We start from the raw sequence: 17,390 nt of genomic DNA, 5'->3' as shown, positions 1-17,390 counted from the left end.
CTGCTCCCCTCAGCAGTGTATTTCATCGGTCTGCCTGTTCTGTTTCCCGCTCTGGCTCTGGTGAATTCTCTCACCCTCCCACGCTTCTGACTATACCCAGCGCTTGTATAAATAAATCTTTGAGAAAAAAAAAAAAAAAGAATCCAGGAGAGCCTATCTCTTCTGCCTGGTAATTCAGCTGCTAAGAATCCTTGTCTGCAGTCCATACACATGGCTGCAAGGCTTAGGGTGCCAGGACATCCATCACAGGAGAAGGGACAAGTTAAAGGCTTCAACAGAGGGGAGATTATATCAATGTTGGCACGTCAAGTCTTGTGCAGCCGCTTGAAATGCATGTCTGTATTTTTTTAAATAAGCAACTACTACATTTGTCTTAAAGGGTAATTTCTCGTTTCCAAAACAAAAAGGGACAGAAGTCACTAAAAATGTTGGAAATTAAGGGTAATACAGTGAATAGTAAAAGATGCTAAGCCACCAAAAATTAGTTTTTGAAAAAGTGGACATGGGAGAAAACAAAACAGTGTTAAGATTTAAAAGTAGCACCCAATAGAATTTTTTATCATGAGCTATAATTTAAAACATGTATTTATGTGCATGAATAAGCATGGGAAAAAATGCAACAAAAGGTTAATAATGGTTAAGTGGTAGAATTTTGATAATTTTTATTTACCCCTCTGGATGTTGTACTTGGTATTTTTAGGATGAATGTGCCCTAGTCTCATAATCAGAAAAATGCCTTTAAAACATAGTGGGCAAGTGAAACTGGATGCATGTAGCTGTCCCCAGATGGTGGAGGAGCATACAAGCCACAGCCCGGTGGGTCAGGCTCCGTCTGCAAGATGGGCTGGCCTTGGCCTCTGGAACTTTCACATTCAAGTGGACTTCAGCCCAAAAGACTGCAGGAAGAGGGCAAAATCCCAAACAGTGTCAAGATGCAGCATGCCACACTCCTGAGATTGGGCGCCAGGGCCACCCTTTCAATGGGCAAGTGGCTTTGGAGAGAGTAGATCTGAAAGCCAAAGACAGGAATCTGGGGCCTGAGGAAAGAGGTTCAGGACCAGGAAGAAAGTAGCTAACTGGAGAATCTTAAGATGCAGTGAGAGAACTGGGAACTCACTCGAAAACAAGCAGGACAGACTCAAAGGTCTGAGACAAACAAGTAAAGAGGCAACAGCCCCAGGAACGTGGCTGCTCAGAGTAAGAAATGCACTGTTTAATAATTTACTGTTAAGAATCAAACCTAGTCACCAGAGCTGGGAGCCCAAGTAGCAGCTGGGGGATGACAGTCATCTCCATTTGGGAGGCTGAGGGCCAGAGGGGTCCCCAGTAGACAGAGGTAAGGAAGAGCCAGTCACAGGTCCAAATCCACATCCACAAGAGGGGTCTGGGGTACTGGGCTTCTGAGAAAAGGAAAGGATGTGAGGGAGAGCCCCTCAGTAAAAGGCAAACAATCCCAAAGGGCCCAGGGCCACTCTCTGCCAACCCATGCCGCAGGGCATCCTCCAGGCTAGTGAGATGGGGAAGATCTGGTGGGGGAGCAGGTCCTGTCCCCGGTGAGCTCAGGGAGCCCAGGGGATGTGTCTGTGGAGGACTGGGCTACAGAGACTATGTGGTGCGTCGTGGCCAGACGGTGGGTGGGAACACTCCTTCTGTCTAGTAGGGCCAGCCAAGGAGACAGAGGGAAGACCTGGGTGGTAGTGAGGCAGCTGAGCCAGGGCCTGTGGCCCACCCAGCACTGGCCCCTCTCACAGGGGAACATGGCATGGAGGAAGGGGCAATAAGAAGGTGGCTCTTTCCCTATTTTCCTGATGTCCTCATCCCCATAAAAAGGGAAAAAAGTTTTACGAGAAACTAAGTTCCTTTTAGGGCCTCCCTGGTGGCGCAAGGGGTTAAGACACAGCCTATGAGTCTGTCTGACTCTGCCACTGCAGCATGAGTTCGATCTCCAGGCAGGGAGCTATCCACATGGTGCAGCAGACCTCTCCTGTCTCGCCCGCTGCTCCCCTCAGCAGTGTATTTCAGTCAATCTGCCTGTTCTGTTCCCCACTCTGTCTCTGGTGAATCCTCTCACCACCCTCCAAATCTCTGGCCTGCACCCCGGTACTTGTATACATAAATAAATAAATCTTTAAAAAAAAAAAAAAAACTAAGTTCCTTTTAGCCCATTAACCCACAGTTTCTCACTTGCCAACTACATTCCTTCCAGCATTCTGGAAGCATCTACTGTTCCTCATCTGTCAAGATTCTCCCCTCAAGATGCCCATTCAGAAAGCACACCAATCGCTCGCCCCTACCCTCTCTCCCTTCCTTCACCAGCCCCAGTTCTGGCTTTTATTCCATTTTATGCCCTTGCATCACCTCAAGGATGGGCTACACCCCATCTGACAATAATTCAACATTCAAAAGGGGTTTGTAGGGATATATAAAACTATATGTTGGGTGAGAGACAGATGTAAAGGCAGATAAAACATTATCCCAGTTCCAAGATGCCAGTCTATCAAAAGAAACCTACAAAATTAGGTGCGGGGCCTCCCTGGTGGCGCAGCGGTTGAGCGCTGGGTTGCGAAGCTGCCCGCAGCCTCTGCGGCGCCGGTTCGATCCCCGGCTGCTCCCTGGCCACTGGAGGAGGGTCCCACATGGCGCGCAGACCTCTCCTGCCGCCCACTGCTCCCCTCAGCAGTGAATTTCGATCCTTCTGACTGCTCTGCTCCCCGCTCTGGCTCTGGTGAATTCTCTCACCCTCCCGTGCTTCTGACTGTACCCAGTGCATGTATAAACAAACAAACAAATAAATAAATAAATGAAAAACATGCCTCTATAAAAAAATAAATAAAAAAACATTTAAAAAATGTTAAAGGTATTAAAAAAAAATTAGGTGCAAAGTGTCACAGAGAAGCAAAATTACCGAGCCCCCAGTCAAGCCTGGATGCACCTGGAATAAAAATGGGCGTCACCAGCTGACTGTTCACTTTTGCCTCAGACTCTCCAGAGTGCCTGTTCTGTGAGGAGACACATAAAGGGAGGTTGTGCCACCGTGGGAGCACTCAGCCTCTCCCAGGGAGGGAGCACCAGGGAAGCTGATACTTGCCTTTGCCCACTATCCAGAAACAAGGGAATGAGCTCACCAGGGGCATCCCTGCAGCTGGAGTACTTTGTTGGAGAGGAACACAATTCAAGAGGTCTTGCCAAGCCAGGCTGGCAACTGAGTAATTGTATTAATGAATCTCTGACTTACAAAATCTAATATTAGATGGTGGCTTCAAGTCCATCATCCTCAGTTACTATCCCAAGTGGCTGGGAACACTCCTGGGTGGCAGCAGGGCTTGAACAGACTCTGTGTGTGTGTGTGTGTGTGTGTGTGTTGTTTAATTTAAAAGAAATGCATGCATTTGAAACTATGCCCAGATATCTGTGTGTCGGGCTCACTTTATAAACCATGATACCATAAATAAATGAGAGAAATCTGGCCCGTCCTCCAGGCTGGGGCCTCTCCCTTGGCCATATCTCTTAAGCTGGCAACACCCTGAGGATTACTACTCTGTGGTGCAGTGGCCTTTGTGTTCGAAGTCAGCACAGTTCCCCACAGAGTTCCTCTTGGCATTACAGGCAGGGCCTTGCCTGCAGACCCGTGGGGCCTGCCTTCCCATCCATGTCCATTACCTATCTTGATTCTGAGGCCAAGATCAAAAGTTGAACCCAATGTGCAAGACGGCAGCCCACAACCCAGATGATACCCCTGCTCTGGTAATTGCCAGGTGCAGTCCAAACCACTACACCACCATCTAGGACATTGTCTGCAGGTCCTGTCTCAGAAACAATGACCCAATGGGCCATACTACACATGTGGTAAGGGCTGGAAGGAGCCAGGTAATCTGCAGCCAGATAGTAAATTAGACAGGTACTAAATACAGGTGAGAATGAAAGTGTTTGCTATAATCTTGTGACTATATTCTATGTATGTTGTATAAAGAGTAATCTGCTATAACGGACATCAGGTAGCTTAGAAGCCAGATGCCACAAAAGGATTCAGCTCCCGCTTGTTAAGTTTATTTGGGTGGCAGAGGCCTGCTCTGGTTGCTGGGAAGTCTGCAAAGCAGACTTTTAGGGAAGCAGCCCTGGCTCTGGGACTGGCACAACAGAGGGCCCTGTAGGTCCAGAATCCACAGTGGCCCACTTAGATCTACTGAGGAAGAGCTGTTCTGAAAGGTGGGGAAAGCAGGCAGATTTTACCTCTTGGGTACTCTGGTAAGCAGTAACAATGACCCAAGCAGTAAAGGATCACTGTTTAATGATTTTTCCTTTTTTTTTTTTTTTAATTATGGGCAAAAGATCCACCCCAGAGCCATGGTGTCTGGCAGGGCTTACTCTCAGTGTGATCTCAGCTGCAAAGGACCCTCTCAAAGCCCCATGATTCCCCAGAAACGGTCTCCCAATCCCAGAACCCTACACACTACCAATCAAAGCATGGAAAACAGAGCAGCAAGGGCCCCTGGGAGAGAAAGACACAGGTTCCATTTCCTGTCCCTCCATGGCAGAGTTCTTTGACCTGCCACCATTGACATTTGGACTAAATGATCCTTTTCTGAGACAGTCCTGTGCATAGGACTTAGCTTATTAAATGCTAACAGTACCATCCTTCCCTAATGGGGCGAGGCCAGAGATGCTGCTAACCAAAAGCATCTACCATGTTGCCAAATGTTCCCTGGGAAGAAAATCAATGTTTTAGGGTAAACCAACCAGCCCTATTTGTAGGGACAGAGGGGTTTCCCAAGACTAGGGACTTTCAACGCTGAAACCAGGAAACTCCTGGGCAAACTGGGATGAGTTGGTCAATCACCCTCCTTCCCTCTCAACTAACTTCAATCCCCGCCCCCATCTGCCAACAAATGACATCTCCTTCTCTATCCTCAGGGATTTGAGAATTAGCTCTTCACTGCCCCATGACTACCTCTCATACACCTAAAAAGATTACAGCCTACCCCACTGCTTCTTCTGAGGCCAATATTATTCTTGTCTCCTTTTTCTCCTAGCGTCATGACTTCCACGAGGCTCTTTGAGACGCGCCAGATTGCTCACATATTTTTTATATTACTAATGCCGAAATTGGCTTAAAACCACTGGTTAGGGAAACAGCCCCACCCTGGGGAGGACATCACTAGGGCATGGAGCTGCAGTTTGCCCACACTCAACTCCCTCTCAGCAACTTGCACCCAAGGCTCGGCAATGTCACCAAGGAGAGGGACCGATTGGGAGACACCATTCGCCAACATGACCAACCTCACACAGGGAGGGGACCTGAGACCATCTAAAGAAAAGATGAGAGCAAGTGGAGTTTGCTGCTGGAGCTGGCTGGGTTGAATACTCATATCACCTTCCCCCCCCCCCACCCAGTTCCCGCCTCAGGGTGCCCCACCCCAATCTTCCGCAGGCTCAACACTCTCCCCATACCCCAATCCCTTTAAAGGCTACTCCTCTCTTAGTCCCCCCCACCCTCTAAGGCACATTCCTGTAACTAGGGAAACAATGATGTCATGTGGCCAGGTGGGGCAGCAGGTCCCTCCTACCACCCCTAACTAGGTACCATGACTGCCTACGTCACCACTCAGAAATTTATAGCCCAGCGCTGGGTATTTATAAGGTGGCTCTGGTGTGACCACAGATTCAGTGTGGAGCTGGTGGCTATTTATAGCCAGAGGATATACACTTATTACACTCCCCCTCTGTATTCTGGGCCATGTGTTATATAATTGGCATTATGCAATAACGCCCATTATATAATAATTATGTGCTAATGGGGATATAATCTGCAGGCATAATAAGGACACATTCCCCAAGGGCTGTACTCAGCCGGCCTCCTGCAGGCCGCCTCCAGGGATCTCCTGATCTCTCAGCACACTCTACCCGTCCATAAGAGTCACCAGGTGTCACCCTACTCCCAGCTGTCACTAGCAGTTCCCTCCCCATCAGCACACACAGGAGCAAAGCTATCTCCAGTCCTTCTCCTGCCTCATGCCAGCCCTGGCCTTTTTAAGCCTGAAACAAAGAATTATGATGAGATAAGTCCTGGAAAACTAGGGACACTTCACCCCCCATTTTAAGAATGGAAAAAAGCAGCAGGAGTAGCTGCCCCTGGAAGGAACCTGTAGGGTCTAGAAAAGGCTCCAGGATGCCAGGCCAGTTGGCAGAGGGTCAACCTCACACAGCAAGAAAGCTTTCTCCAGGAAAGAGCTGGGAAAGTGACTCCAAAGGAGATGGGCCGGGCCACGTCAGGCACAGACAAGCAGGCCACTTCTCAGCGGTCCCTCCTTCCCTCAATGGCTGCTACAGCTCATTGGTGCCTGGGCCCCCTTGGGGGGCCACTTGGGGTGCGGGGATATCAGGAAGTACAGGCAGAAAAAGTCACGGGGGGGGGGGGTAGAGAACAGGTTCTGCATCTGGGGTGATGAGGGCATGGGCCAGAAACAGCAGGGCACTGGGAAAGCTGAAGATCATAGCACTTGGCAGAGTCAATTCAACTAGCCCAAGTACACCATTTACTCTTAAAATAGAAATGTCTGTATCTAAAAGTTATGTGATATACAAATTGATGAAAAAAATTAGGAGAACCTACAGGGATCTGGGAAGTGAGTTTCTCTCAGGCGCGGGAGGATGGTTTAGGGAGCCCATCTGTCTCTTAACATTTCTCTATTGTTCGAATTTTTTACAAAGAATGTGTTTTACTACTATAATTTTTTTATAATATAAATCAAATGCATCACTTACAAAGAGTAGTGCTAAGGCTCAGGTGACAGCTCTGGTCTCTGCATCCTGTACTGTAGAAACAAAGGTCTGCTGCTCTCTGGGGTCTAGGATGGGCCTCCGAGGACCACCGGCTCACCAAACAGGCCTGGGCCCCCTGAGAGTCAGATCTACTCCCTGTCCCCCAATCAGCAGCCCAGGTACAAGTAGACCAGGACGCAAGACTTCATGAGGGCTGCTCTGCAGGAGACTCAGGTGGACTCATGATGCCCACAGGGAGGAGGAGCCCCCAGGAAGCTTCAGCCAAGGGTTCTACTGTCAGGAAAGGGGAGCTGTAAGGCGTCAACAGGATTCAGAGGCTCTGTTGCCAAGTGAGAAAAAGTAACTGAGGCCCTAAGTTGGAGAGACAAGAACACAAGCAACATTCTATCTGAATCCCTCTGTTTCTTCTGAACCAGAGGTTGTCAGCAGGGGCAATTCTGTCCCCAGGGACACTGGAATATCTGGAGACATATTTGGTTGTCACACTTGGGGTCAGGGGTTGTAATTAGCACCTAGAGGGTTGAGGCTAGAGATGCTGCTACCCACCCTACAATGCACAGGAGAGACCCCATGACACAGAATGATCTGGTCCAAATGTCAACAGCGCCAGGGTTGAGAAACCCTGCTCTGTGGGAGCTGACACCAGGGTTAAGACACTAAATCCTATCTTACCAGCAACAGAGGAACTAGCTGTGAGATATCCTCTCACAAAGACCAGCCCCTTAGCATGTACTGAGTTCTTATCTATACAGCCCCACATTTTCCAACTTTAAGAAAAGATTAAGGGGTGAGAATCTATGCAAAAGGGAATAAAAGACAAAGAAGAGCAGATGATTATAAAAACCAGTGATCATCTGGTTAATTCGGATAATTATTTTTAATTTTTTTAAAGGTTTATTTCTATCCATTTATGCATACAAGAACTGGGGTATAGGCCAGATTCGCGGGAGGGTGAGAGGATTCACCAGAGTACAGAGCGGGGAACAGAACAGGCAGACTGACTGAAATGCACTGCTGAGGGGTACAGCGGGTGAGACAGGAGAGGTCTGCTGCGCCATGTGGGTCAGCTCCCTGGTCTGCAATCAAACTCAGGCTGTAGAGGTGACGGCACTGTGACTTAACCTCTTGGGCCACCAGGGAGGCCCCTTCTATTTTAATTTCAAACTAAGAGTCCAAGAAGACTCCTAGGAAAAGGAAATGACAGCAAGGATCTGGGATCCCAAGATCCAGAGGACATATTAGCCAGGCCCGGACCAACCTGGCCCATCGCCTGAACGTCCTACACTCCATACCTGCCTTCCTGGGAGCTCTAAGACAAATGACTGCACAGGGGTCATTCAGCCACCTGCCTCATCTATGCTAGCATACTATCTCTCTGGTTCCAGATAGGGAGGAGGCTCCGTGTCAAGGACAGCACCAGGACCCCCTTTGTCTCCACCTGACTCATTAGCTCAGCAGCTGAGGAAGCCCATGTACAGAGCACAAGCTGGGCTCCAGCCCCTCCTAGACAGCACTGGAGACCCCAGGGATGGTACTGGCTCCAGTGGGCACTCACACAACTTTCTCCTCTGAGACTCCACCCAGGCCAGCAATCTGGTGACAATCAAGGAATGGTGAGGCTGGCTCAGAGAAGCCTGGTGCTCAGTGACCAGGAACCTGGGTTCTTCTTCCAGAAGTTCATCATGGGAGTGGGAGCTCTTGACATCTCTGTACTTGGGTGGGGATAAAAATACCTGCCCTTCTCTATCACTCAACCATTGTGAGGACAGAATCAGCTCCCAGGAAACTCAGGTAACTGACAAAAAGGACTTAAGTGCTCAGCAACTTTCAAGGTACAGTTCATATAAGTCATCTCCCAGGAAGCCTCCTGGGTCCCTCGGTCTGGCTTACTAGTTCCTCACTACACACAATGAAACCCCATGCATATTGCTCAAATGCACACACATGTATTTGGGAGCATGGGTTTCAAGTTAGAGTCTGTATGAGAAACTGGGTGGTTAATACCCAGACAGGACTTAGTACGGTGCCTCAGTCACACTTGGCCTTCAGTGGAAAAATGGATTTAAAGCAGGAATGTGGACCAAACGCGTGCCCTGCCCCATCAAGAGGGAAAAAGAAGTTGCTGGGAACCTAGACAAAGAGGTGCCCATTAAGTTATTGGCTGTCCCCCAAACAACAAAAAGTGGTCTGGTACTCTGGGGTAGTGGCACGCCAGGTCATCATTAAGATATCAAAAGTGGGGAGAAGAGACAGAACACCTCCCACAGAGATAGGCTACAGAAGCTGGTGGGGGATTCAGTCATTTGGGAGGTAGATCCACAAAGAGCAACCCCAAAATATTTTTAAAAATTCCTAGAGGACCAAGAAATCAGGTATTAGATGTCCACACAGATGGAACAAGGAACCCAGGCTCTCAGGGGCCAAGGCCCAGCCCAAGCAGTTCCCCTCCACAGCCCCTCTGCCTGTTAGGACCCTCTTCTAATGCCGGCAGCCCTGCGGCTCAAACATGCTTAAAATGGCGACAGCGGCCTGCGAGGCCGGGCGTTTGTCGTGCTGTTTTCCATGGTGCCCTTGGTGCCAAGAAAAACCTATCATCAGAAATGCCATCAGCTATATTTATCTATCTCTCAGCCCCCCAGCCTCCTGCTTTCGTCTGCCAACCGGGCCTGCAGAGCCCCCCTCACCCAGTGGGCACACTTCCCTGTTGCTGACGCCCGTGACCACCTGCCCAAGCCTCGCTCTCCAGAGCTCTCCTCCCAGCCCTGGCAATCAGGCCTCCACACAGGCACAACAACAGACAGGCTATGCTCCTTCTTACTAGGATGTGGGTGCACCCCCATTGTTGAAAGTACACACCCCAAGAGGCACTGGTCTAGGGGCCTCTCATCTCATACCTCAGATGCAGATGGCCCCCTCAGTGTCCTTTCACACTCAGCTCCTTGCTCACTGAGGCCCTGACCTGCCCTTAAAGTCCCCCAGGCTGAGTTCTCTGGGAGAGGTACCCACATTGTGATGGCTCTCAAACTGGACAACACAGAGAAACCAATGCACAAGAGGAGAGGGGCTCATCCCGGGACTGTAAGCACCACTGCTTGCCTGCTTGCTGGGTAGACTTCTCACCCCTCTACCTCATCCTGATGGACAGTGGTGAGTTGCGGTCTGTCTGTATTTCAAGCATTAAGAATTTCTGAGAGGAGTGCATGCTAGAAGGACCCCTAACCCCTTCCTATCCAACCAAGAGGGAGACAGCAGACTCTGGGACAACAAAGGGGAAAACACGGCAAAGTCAAAGTTCAGGTCCACTCACATCTTTACAGCTATGATGAGGCCTCAGTGAGGGACGTGACTAATGAGGGGGATGTCGTTTAGTGTCAGACTCTTCATCCTCTCCCTGCCCAAGCATCAAGGGCTCTAACCTGACCTCCCCACCCTCAGGCCCAGCAAACACTGCTGAAGGGTGAGTCAATGACTCTATCCCAAACCCCTGCAACTCCTCCACCTCCTCTCACTTGTGGGCAGCCCTCACCTCCTTCCCACTCCAGTCCTCTCCCCAGACGGTCCTGCTAGCCTGAAAGCCCCCAACTCAGAAGGGAGTTCCAGGGAGGCGACTCCTCTGAGAATGAAGCAACCCAAATAAAAATTTTAAAAGCCAGAAGCACTTTCTCTCCTGTCCCCTCCCCCTCCACTGGCAAATGAAAACAAACAAGAAATCAAAGAGGCCTTTTGTGTGAGCACTGCGCTGACACGGCTGGGGCCTTTGAAAGGACTTCTGAATCGGACACTGAAGGATAAAATAACTGAAGCGTGGCAGCTCCTGAGATGAGGCAAAGAGAAAAAGGGGTGGAGAGGGAGCTACCTTTTTCCCTGGGCAGAAAGGGGGAGCTCAGCTGTACCCTCTGCCCAACTGCTGCAGAGGGAACCACGCCGCCCTCAGCCCTTCAACTCGGCCCTCCCTCTCGGACCCCAAGTCTGCAACACTAGGAGGTGGCCAATGTGGGTCCCGCCCCACTTCACGGCCCCAAGCTGCCTCCCATGTGGCCTGCCCCATGGATCTCTGCACCTTCAAGCCTCCAGGATGTTGCCTTCTAGAAGCTATCACAAGGCCTGCACCAAACCCTGCTGGTCCCAGGCAAAATTCTCTCACTCTTAGAAGGGTCTTGGTCACAATAATTTCACCAAGCGCATATTTCACGAATAAAGGAAATTCAGTCATCTTTTAGCAGTGCCAAAAAGTAAACTGAGTCCTCAGGAAGTCCTGTGCATCTAGACAGCTCAGCCCTCCTGCTGCAGAGTACACACACACACACACACACACACACACACACACACACACACACACGGTTCCTGCCAGTTTATTTGTGGCCTGCACTCTGCCATCTCAAGCTCAGACAAGGGTGCGCTTTCTTCCCCTTGAACTACAACTTCCAACTCACCCAGCAGAGTGTTTGCTACACCAAGATCCCCTGCTCCTCAGAGGCAGCAGGGCCGCCCGACTGGTGGAGCTGCGGTGGAGCTGCGCAGACCATCAAGGGATACCCAGATAAGACCAAGCCCAAGGACAGGTCTGAGTATTTCTATTTTTTTTTTTTTTTTGGTGGGACCCTTGCCGGCAGCCGGGGAATCGGGGAATGAACCGGCGCTGCAGAGGCTGGCAGCCCAGCGCTCAACCGCTGCGCCACCAGGGGAGGCCCCAGATCTGAGCATTTCTGATCTCCTCTTTGGGGTCATGCCCCATCTGAGGCCAGCCTGAGCCCCGCCATCCTTCTGTGGATATCCAGAGCCAGTTAGCCCATGATTTGAGATGTCCAGAACAAAGTGGCCTGGGCTGACTTCACGAATATGTGACTTGGGCAGTCACACAATCCCGCACTTAGTTTAATGGTGTAACTGCTGCCGCAGTGCAATTCCTAATCATTCTGAACTAGGAGTCCCACGATTTCATTTTGTACTGGGCCCCAAAAATTACGTAGCTGGAAAGTTCTGCAAATCAAACGCATAGCTACCTACCAAGGTCAGCTAGGACTGACCTCATCTGGGGCTTCCATGTTCATCACCCAATACTCTGGTTTAAGAGGGCCTTTTGGGGGTGGTGACCAAAATGGCAACAGCACAAGGAATTTTGTCAAATGCCTGAGGTGTGAGGGGCTGGCAACAACACATGGCCTGGACAGGGGATAGCGTCTGCGGAGCAGGGTAGAAGGGAGCTATGACAACTAATCTAGCATTTAAAATGGTGGCTTGTTACAGAAAAATTAGCTCTCACCTGTGTCACCTCTTAAGACAAAAATAAGATACAAGGTAGTAGGGAGATGAAAGTGAGGAGGAGATGGCCTTAGATTCACTGAATCATAACCACAGTGACCACAGTAGCTGCTGTCCACCGCTTGCTGGCTGCGTGTCCATATCTTTACCTATTAGCTGAGTTTATCCTCTGAGCTAGAGGAGCATAAGAATTTTAAACAATCAAAGCTGAACTTTGAACAGTGGTGACATCTCTCCTAGAGTGTTTCAAAGAGGATTCTACGTTGGGTTAAAAGATAATCTGTATATCACTAATTTTAGGAAACTGGTTCCTGGGCCCTGACATCCTCACCAGCCCTGGCACCAGATGGCGCTACCTCAAAGCCCCAGACCAGTGGCATTTCTAACCCTTGAAAAGAGAAGCAGTGGGTGAGGTGGTACAAGGGTCATGGTTGGGTTTAGCCAACACCTCCTCTACCCCTGACCCCTGATCAGGGTGGCGATGAGGAGCCCTCCCATGGGCCCTATAACCAACTTTCCCTGCAAATTCCTGAGCCCTGAGGCAGAGAGCAAAAAAACAGAGTGTTCTTATATGCAGCAGGGCAACCTCACACTTGGAAAGTTCACTTAGACAAATCCTCAGGTATGAAGCAGTCCATGGAACCACCCAAGGAACACAGCCTGCAGAGCCCAGACAGGGAGACCACAGGACAAACAATCTGGTTACATCAGTAACAACGCCGAACAGCCAGAAGAGAAACCAAGACGAAGGAAGGAAGAAGGGAGAGAGAACTACCTAGAGATTAGGAGTCTCAAGAAGCGGATCAACCCACAGCCATGCCTAGACCTGATTTATATCCTGATTCAGACAAATAACATCAAGAGATAATAAGGGAAATACAAACACTGACTTGCTACCTGATGGTACTGCAGAAATTGTTAATTATTTTTTAGGTGTGATAGTGGTGTTGTGAATATGTTTTATCAGACTTCTTTAAGTGACGGGTACCGAAATATTTACAGATGAAAGTCTACGATGCCTGGCTTTCTTCTAAACAATCCAGGATAGGTGGGCAGTAGGGTGGTACAGATGAATCAAGACTGGCCATTAGTGGGTATCTGTGGCCATTAATGGGGGTACCGTCTATGTGTAAATTTTTCCACAATGAAAAGGCTGAGGTAAAGAAAAGAACCAAATGACTTCCTAGACTCCATGGGCTTCCACCACACCATCAGAGGGGAGCTGAGGTTTCCAATCAGTAAACCATTTATTCCTTTCAGATTTTTTTCTTTTCCTAGGATGGCGGCATAGGTTAAGGAAGGTCTGTAAATGCAGGTTCACCTTCAGGGTTCTGCAGAAGTTTTGGACATAATCTGATAGCGCGTCTAGACCAGCTCAGCCATTCTTCATCACACAAGCAAAGGGTGACTGGTCCCGTGCTCCCCTCCAGCTCCAGCCGCCTACCCTAGGACACCCCTTGGAAAGAAAAGACATCTCCAGGAATGGATTGCCTTGTCCCCATGTCAGTTCTCTCTGCCTCACCCCCTCCTCCTGAATGGATGGACACAAGATACACAGGAGGCTGACCCCACAGAGGTCACAAGGTATTCTGGGCAGCTTTTTGGATCTTGCGTTCTGAAAGGGGAATCTCCGAAGTCATACTCATGTCCTCTCTTCCCTCTCAACTATGCAACTTCTTGAACCCTTATATGGGGCAAAACAAGGGCCCTGAGGGCCCTGGATGAAGATAGTGCTATGCCTCTCCACCCCTACTAACCATCATGCCTAGTTCTCCTGTCATCAAACCCCAAAACACCAGCCCAGCCTGATTAGATGCTTCAGCCAGTTTTAAGGGATAGGAAAGCACTTCTTTAGAGTCCAAAGCTACTCCCCTCTGGGCCTTTGCAGCCCAGGCTCCTGTCCCCAATTTATACTGGAAGGAAGGAGTAAGTGGCCTCCAGCTGAGCATGCCTGAGTCAGTCATACAAAAGGCTGTGCTTTGGGGTCAAAGTGGACTGGGGGCTTAGTAAACCATGGTAGCTCTGGAGACCTTTGTGCTGGCTCCTCCTCACCATACTGAGACCACCTACCAAGGCCTACTGGTGGCTCAGGTCACACCAATTCCTCCTACTCCTTCCTTGAGGCCGATCTAACTTAAAGCAATTCCAGCAAGAAAATTACTACCTTCACTGGAAAAGCTTCCATTCTCCATTCAGCTCTTGTAGTAGAAACTCAGCCTCAGCTAGGACAGGGTTAGCCTTGCTGCCTGAAAGGAGCATGAACTCATGCATATTCCTGAGCCAGTGATGTTGTTACAGCTAAAGGCAAGTGGGGGGAAAGCGGTGGCCCCTTCTCCTGATACCGGCCCACCTGGTCAGTGCAAGAGCTAGGGGACTGGTGGGAACAATCTATTCCACCACCCACTTCATCCCACCTCAGCTCCACCACGTTGGCTGCTGCCTAGAAGTAGATCTAAAATACAAGAGGTCAGGGAACCAGTTCAGCTACAGGGATCCTGCTAGAGAGCTTTGTAGGAGGAAGCCAGTTCTTGAGAAAGATGAGTAGTAAGTTTCATCTTAGGAGCTCTTGGGCTCCTGGGCTAAGATCAGAAGGCACAGAATCCCCCAGAAAAGGAGCTTTGCGACAGACACACTGGCTTTCTCCAGGATCAAAGCTTCCTCCCCCACCTCCAACACTACCAGAATATACCATCGCCACGCTGACTTGCTTTGTGGATAGAGAAAGAGGGGCTAACTTCTTTATTTTCTTTAGTCTCTTTCCCAGACAATAAAAAACACACAAGGGAAGAAACTGAGGGGCCATGAAATCACGGCTCCAGGTGCAGGCCTTGAAGAATCCATGGAGAGGGGAGACACCAACACCGCCTCCAACCAACTACCAAAGCCACCTTTCAGGAGAGAGAATGAGCAAGAAGAGAGACCTTAAATAACACCCCTCCCTCCTCACAGTTCTCCAACCCAGAAACTCCCAGTGCTAATCCCTGTTGAGATTATGTTCCTGATGCAATGCTGAAGGTGCCCCCAAATTTCATTTCTGAATGAAGTCATACTGCTCCTCCCAACTTCCAAACAGGCAAGGGGGTGACCACAGCAGAAAAGTGAGTTACTTTTTCTTTTTGTGAATGAACAGGAAGCAAGAGACACACACACTTATTTGTGGGGAAAGAATATTTGCTAGAGTTCCACATTCGGATAAAGAGAAAAAGGGAGATGAGGGGAAATACTGGAATGGTGGAAAGGAAACACACACACACACACACACTCACAGAGGAAGGTTTGGTAGCCCTCTCATTACAAGTTGGTTGGGCATAATGTAAACACACTTCTGCCTTGCTTAATCACAGAGTGCTGCCCGTTTAGGTTTCAAAGGCGGCAGTAAATTGGGCGTAGCTGAGTGGAGGCTAAAAATTAACCAGCCATCTCTGTTTCAATTTGTAAGAAAACAAAAGCGGAAAGAAATTATAAAAAGGGAAAGAGAAGGGGAGGAAAGGAACAGGGGAGGAGAACTGCACTACCCCGACCTAAAATGCAGGGTAGAATTGGAAAAGCAAAGCAGACTGGAACTACTTGGAACACAAAAGGAAAGAACATTTTTACAGAGTTGGTTGGTTGGCTGGCTGGCTTAAGACCTCTTCAGCAGCGATACTCCACCCCATGCCATACCTCTGGAAAGCCTCTCTCTCACCCCCAGCAAAGGTGCAGGGCTGCGGGCATCCATCAAAGATACGATGCTGGGAAAGAGTAGAGTGCAAGGAAGCTCGTGCCCATTTCTTCTCTCTCTCCAAAAATCAGATGGCTTTCCTACTCTTGACAGTCAAATCCCAGGTAAAACAGATCCTGCCTGCACATCTGGGCCCCCCACCCTGCTGCCCTCACTCAGCTTTTCTATCCATCCCATTTTACATTCTGGGGTTTGACACACTCCTCTCTCCACCGAACTGGTGGTGGAACTCTCTCCACCACCCCGCTGGTGCCAAATCCGGCTGTTCCTCACAACTTGAGGAGAAGCCGCAGGGAAGCCAGCACCTGCTCCCCAATACTTCTGACTCATTTTAAATCAGAGCAGCGAGTGAGTTTTTTTTGGGGGGTGTACTCATCTCGAACTCTAGCCCTCCTGGATAATTCTGGGGTATTCTTTTGGTCATAAGACCTGCAGAATCTTTTAGGTAAGAGGAGTCCTTCAAAGATGGATGGAGATGCATGAAAACTGGTAAGGGCTTGGGAGCAAAGGAGGAAGAATAGAGAGGATGGAGGGACACAGAAGGGAACCGGTGCTGCAGAAGACGTGCTGCAGGCCTCAGCAGGATGAAGGGACTTACCAGGGCTGCTGTAGTTTGGAAATAGAAACAATAAACAGAACAAATGCCAGCAAGTAAAATAAAATGGGGGCGGGGAGCGAAGGGAGATGTTGAGAATTGAGAGCGACCTACCGGGAGTGTGGACAAAGTAAGCCAGATAAAGATCCAGTTCTTTGATTGTGACTCCAATGTGATGTGGCTGGACGCACAGGCCGGGGTTCGAGCACTGGGGCGACTTGTAGAGCCGCTCCCCATCAGTACTTTCCAGGGGGATCCCCTTAAACAAAATCACCATGACCAGGTCCAGCCGCCACACCTTGTCGGCCTGGCGCAGGCAGTCAATCCGCCGGATCTTGCCCTTCTGGTCGGGGTTGGAAAGCACGCAGCAGGGGGGCTTCTTGCCTGTGATGGTCAGCACAAAGTCCTCTCGGAACTCGGGCCGGATGTCTTTGCGCAGCTTGGCCAGCAGCCGGGATGCCCACTTCTGCTTGATCTCGGGCTTTTCACCCAGCAGCTCGTCCTTCACCGCCCGCTCCTCGTCCTTCGACATCCGCTTCTCGTGCTTCTTGAAGTACTTGCGCTTCCGCGCCTGCAGGTTGAACCAGGTGTAGGAGAAGGCGCGGACGTGAGGCAGCAGCGCCTCGATGAACGGGTGGAACTCATCCTGCAGGCGGCAAGCCGGGAGCATGCGGGGCGAGGAGGGACCGGAGGAGGGGAAGAAGGGGTGAGGGGGGGAGAGAAAAGGGAGAAAAGAAGCGTTAGAAAGGGGGCACAGGAAAAACGGAAAATTCTTCGCTCCCCCCCCCCCAACAAGACAATTTTCTCTTGCGATTGTTTCAGGAAAGTGTGGTCTGGAGCCACCACCAGCCCATGCAGCCGCTTGCTCCCATCTCAGCCTCAGCAGCCAGACAGAGACACCCCAAGCCTGAGCACACACCTATTCTCTCTCTCTCTCCCTCTCTCTCTCTCTCTCACTCACATACACGCGCGCACAGACAACGTTGCAGTCCACACACACACACACGCGGCTGGTATCCCCGCCAGGCTCTG

The 17,390-nt window shown here is 50.0% G+C and overlaps 1 protein-coding gene across 3 annotated transcripts in view; it reads right to left on the bottom strand.

Moving 5' to 3' along the window:
- NFIX (nuclear factor I X) overlaps positions 1 to 17,028 on the bottom strand; it is a gene marked incomplete at both ends in the record, with an annotated part of 57,098 nt that extends 40,070 nt beyond the window's left edge. For 2 of the 3 annotated variants that reach the window (XM_084249693.1, XM_084249694.1), the window contains one exon: positions 16,473 to 17,001. In XM_084249693.1, the coding sequence (XP_084105819.1) occupies positions 16,473 to 16,890 (418 nt within the window). Of the gene's footprint in view, positions 1 to 16,472 lie in introns of all 3 variants that reach the window. The other variant, XM_084249692.1, reaches the window with a different exon arrangement.
- Between the last annotated feature and the right edge of the window lie 362 nt (positions 17,029 to 17,390).

This window comes from Talpa europaea, assembly GCF_964194135.1.
Source record: "Talpa europaea genome assembly, chromosome: 12".
NCBI classification, from domain to species: Eukaryota; Metazoa; Chordata; class Mammalia; order Eulipotyphla; family Talpidae; genus Talpa; species Talpa europaea.
The sequence above is the reverse complement of the archived record's forward strand: the minus strand, read 5'-3'. Positions and strand labels throughout refer to the sequence as shown.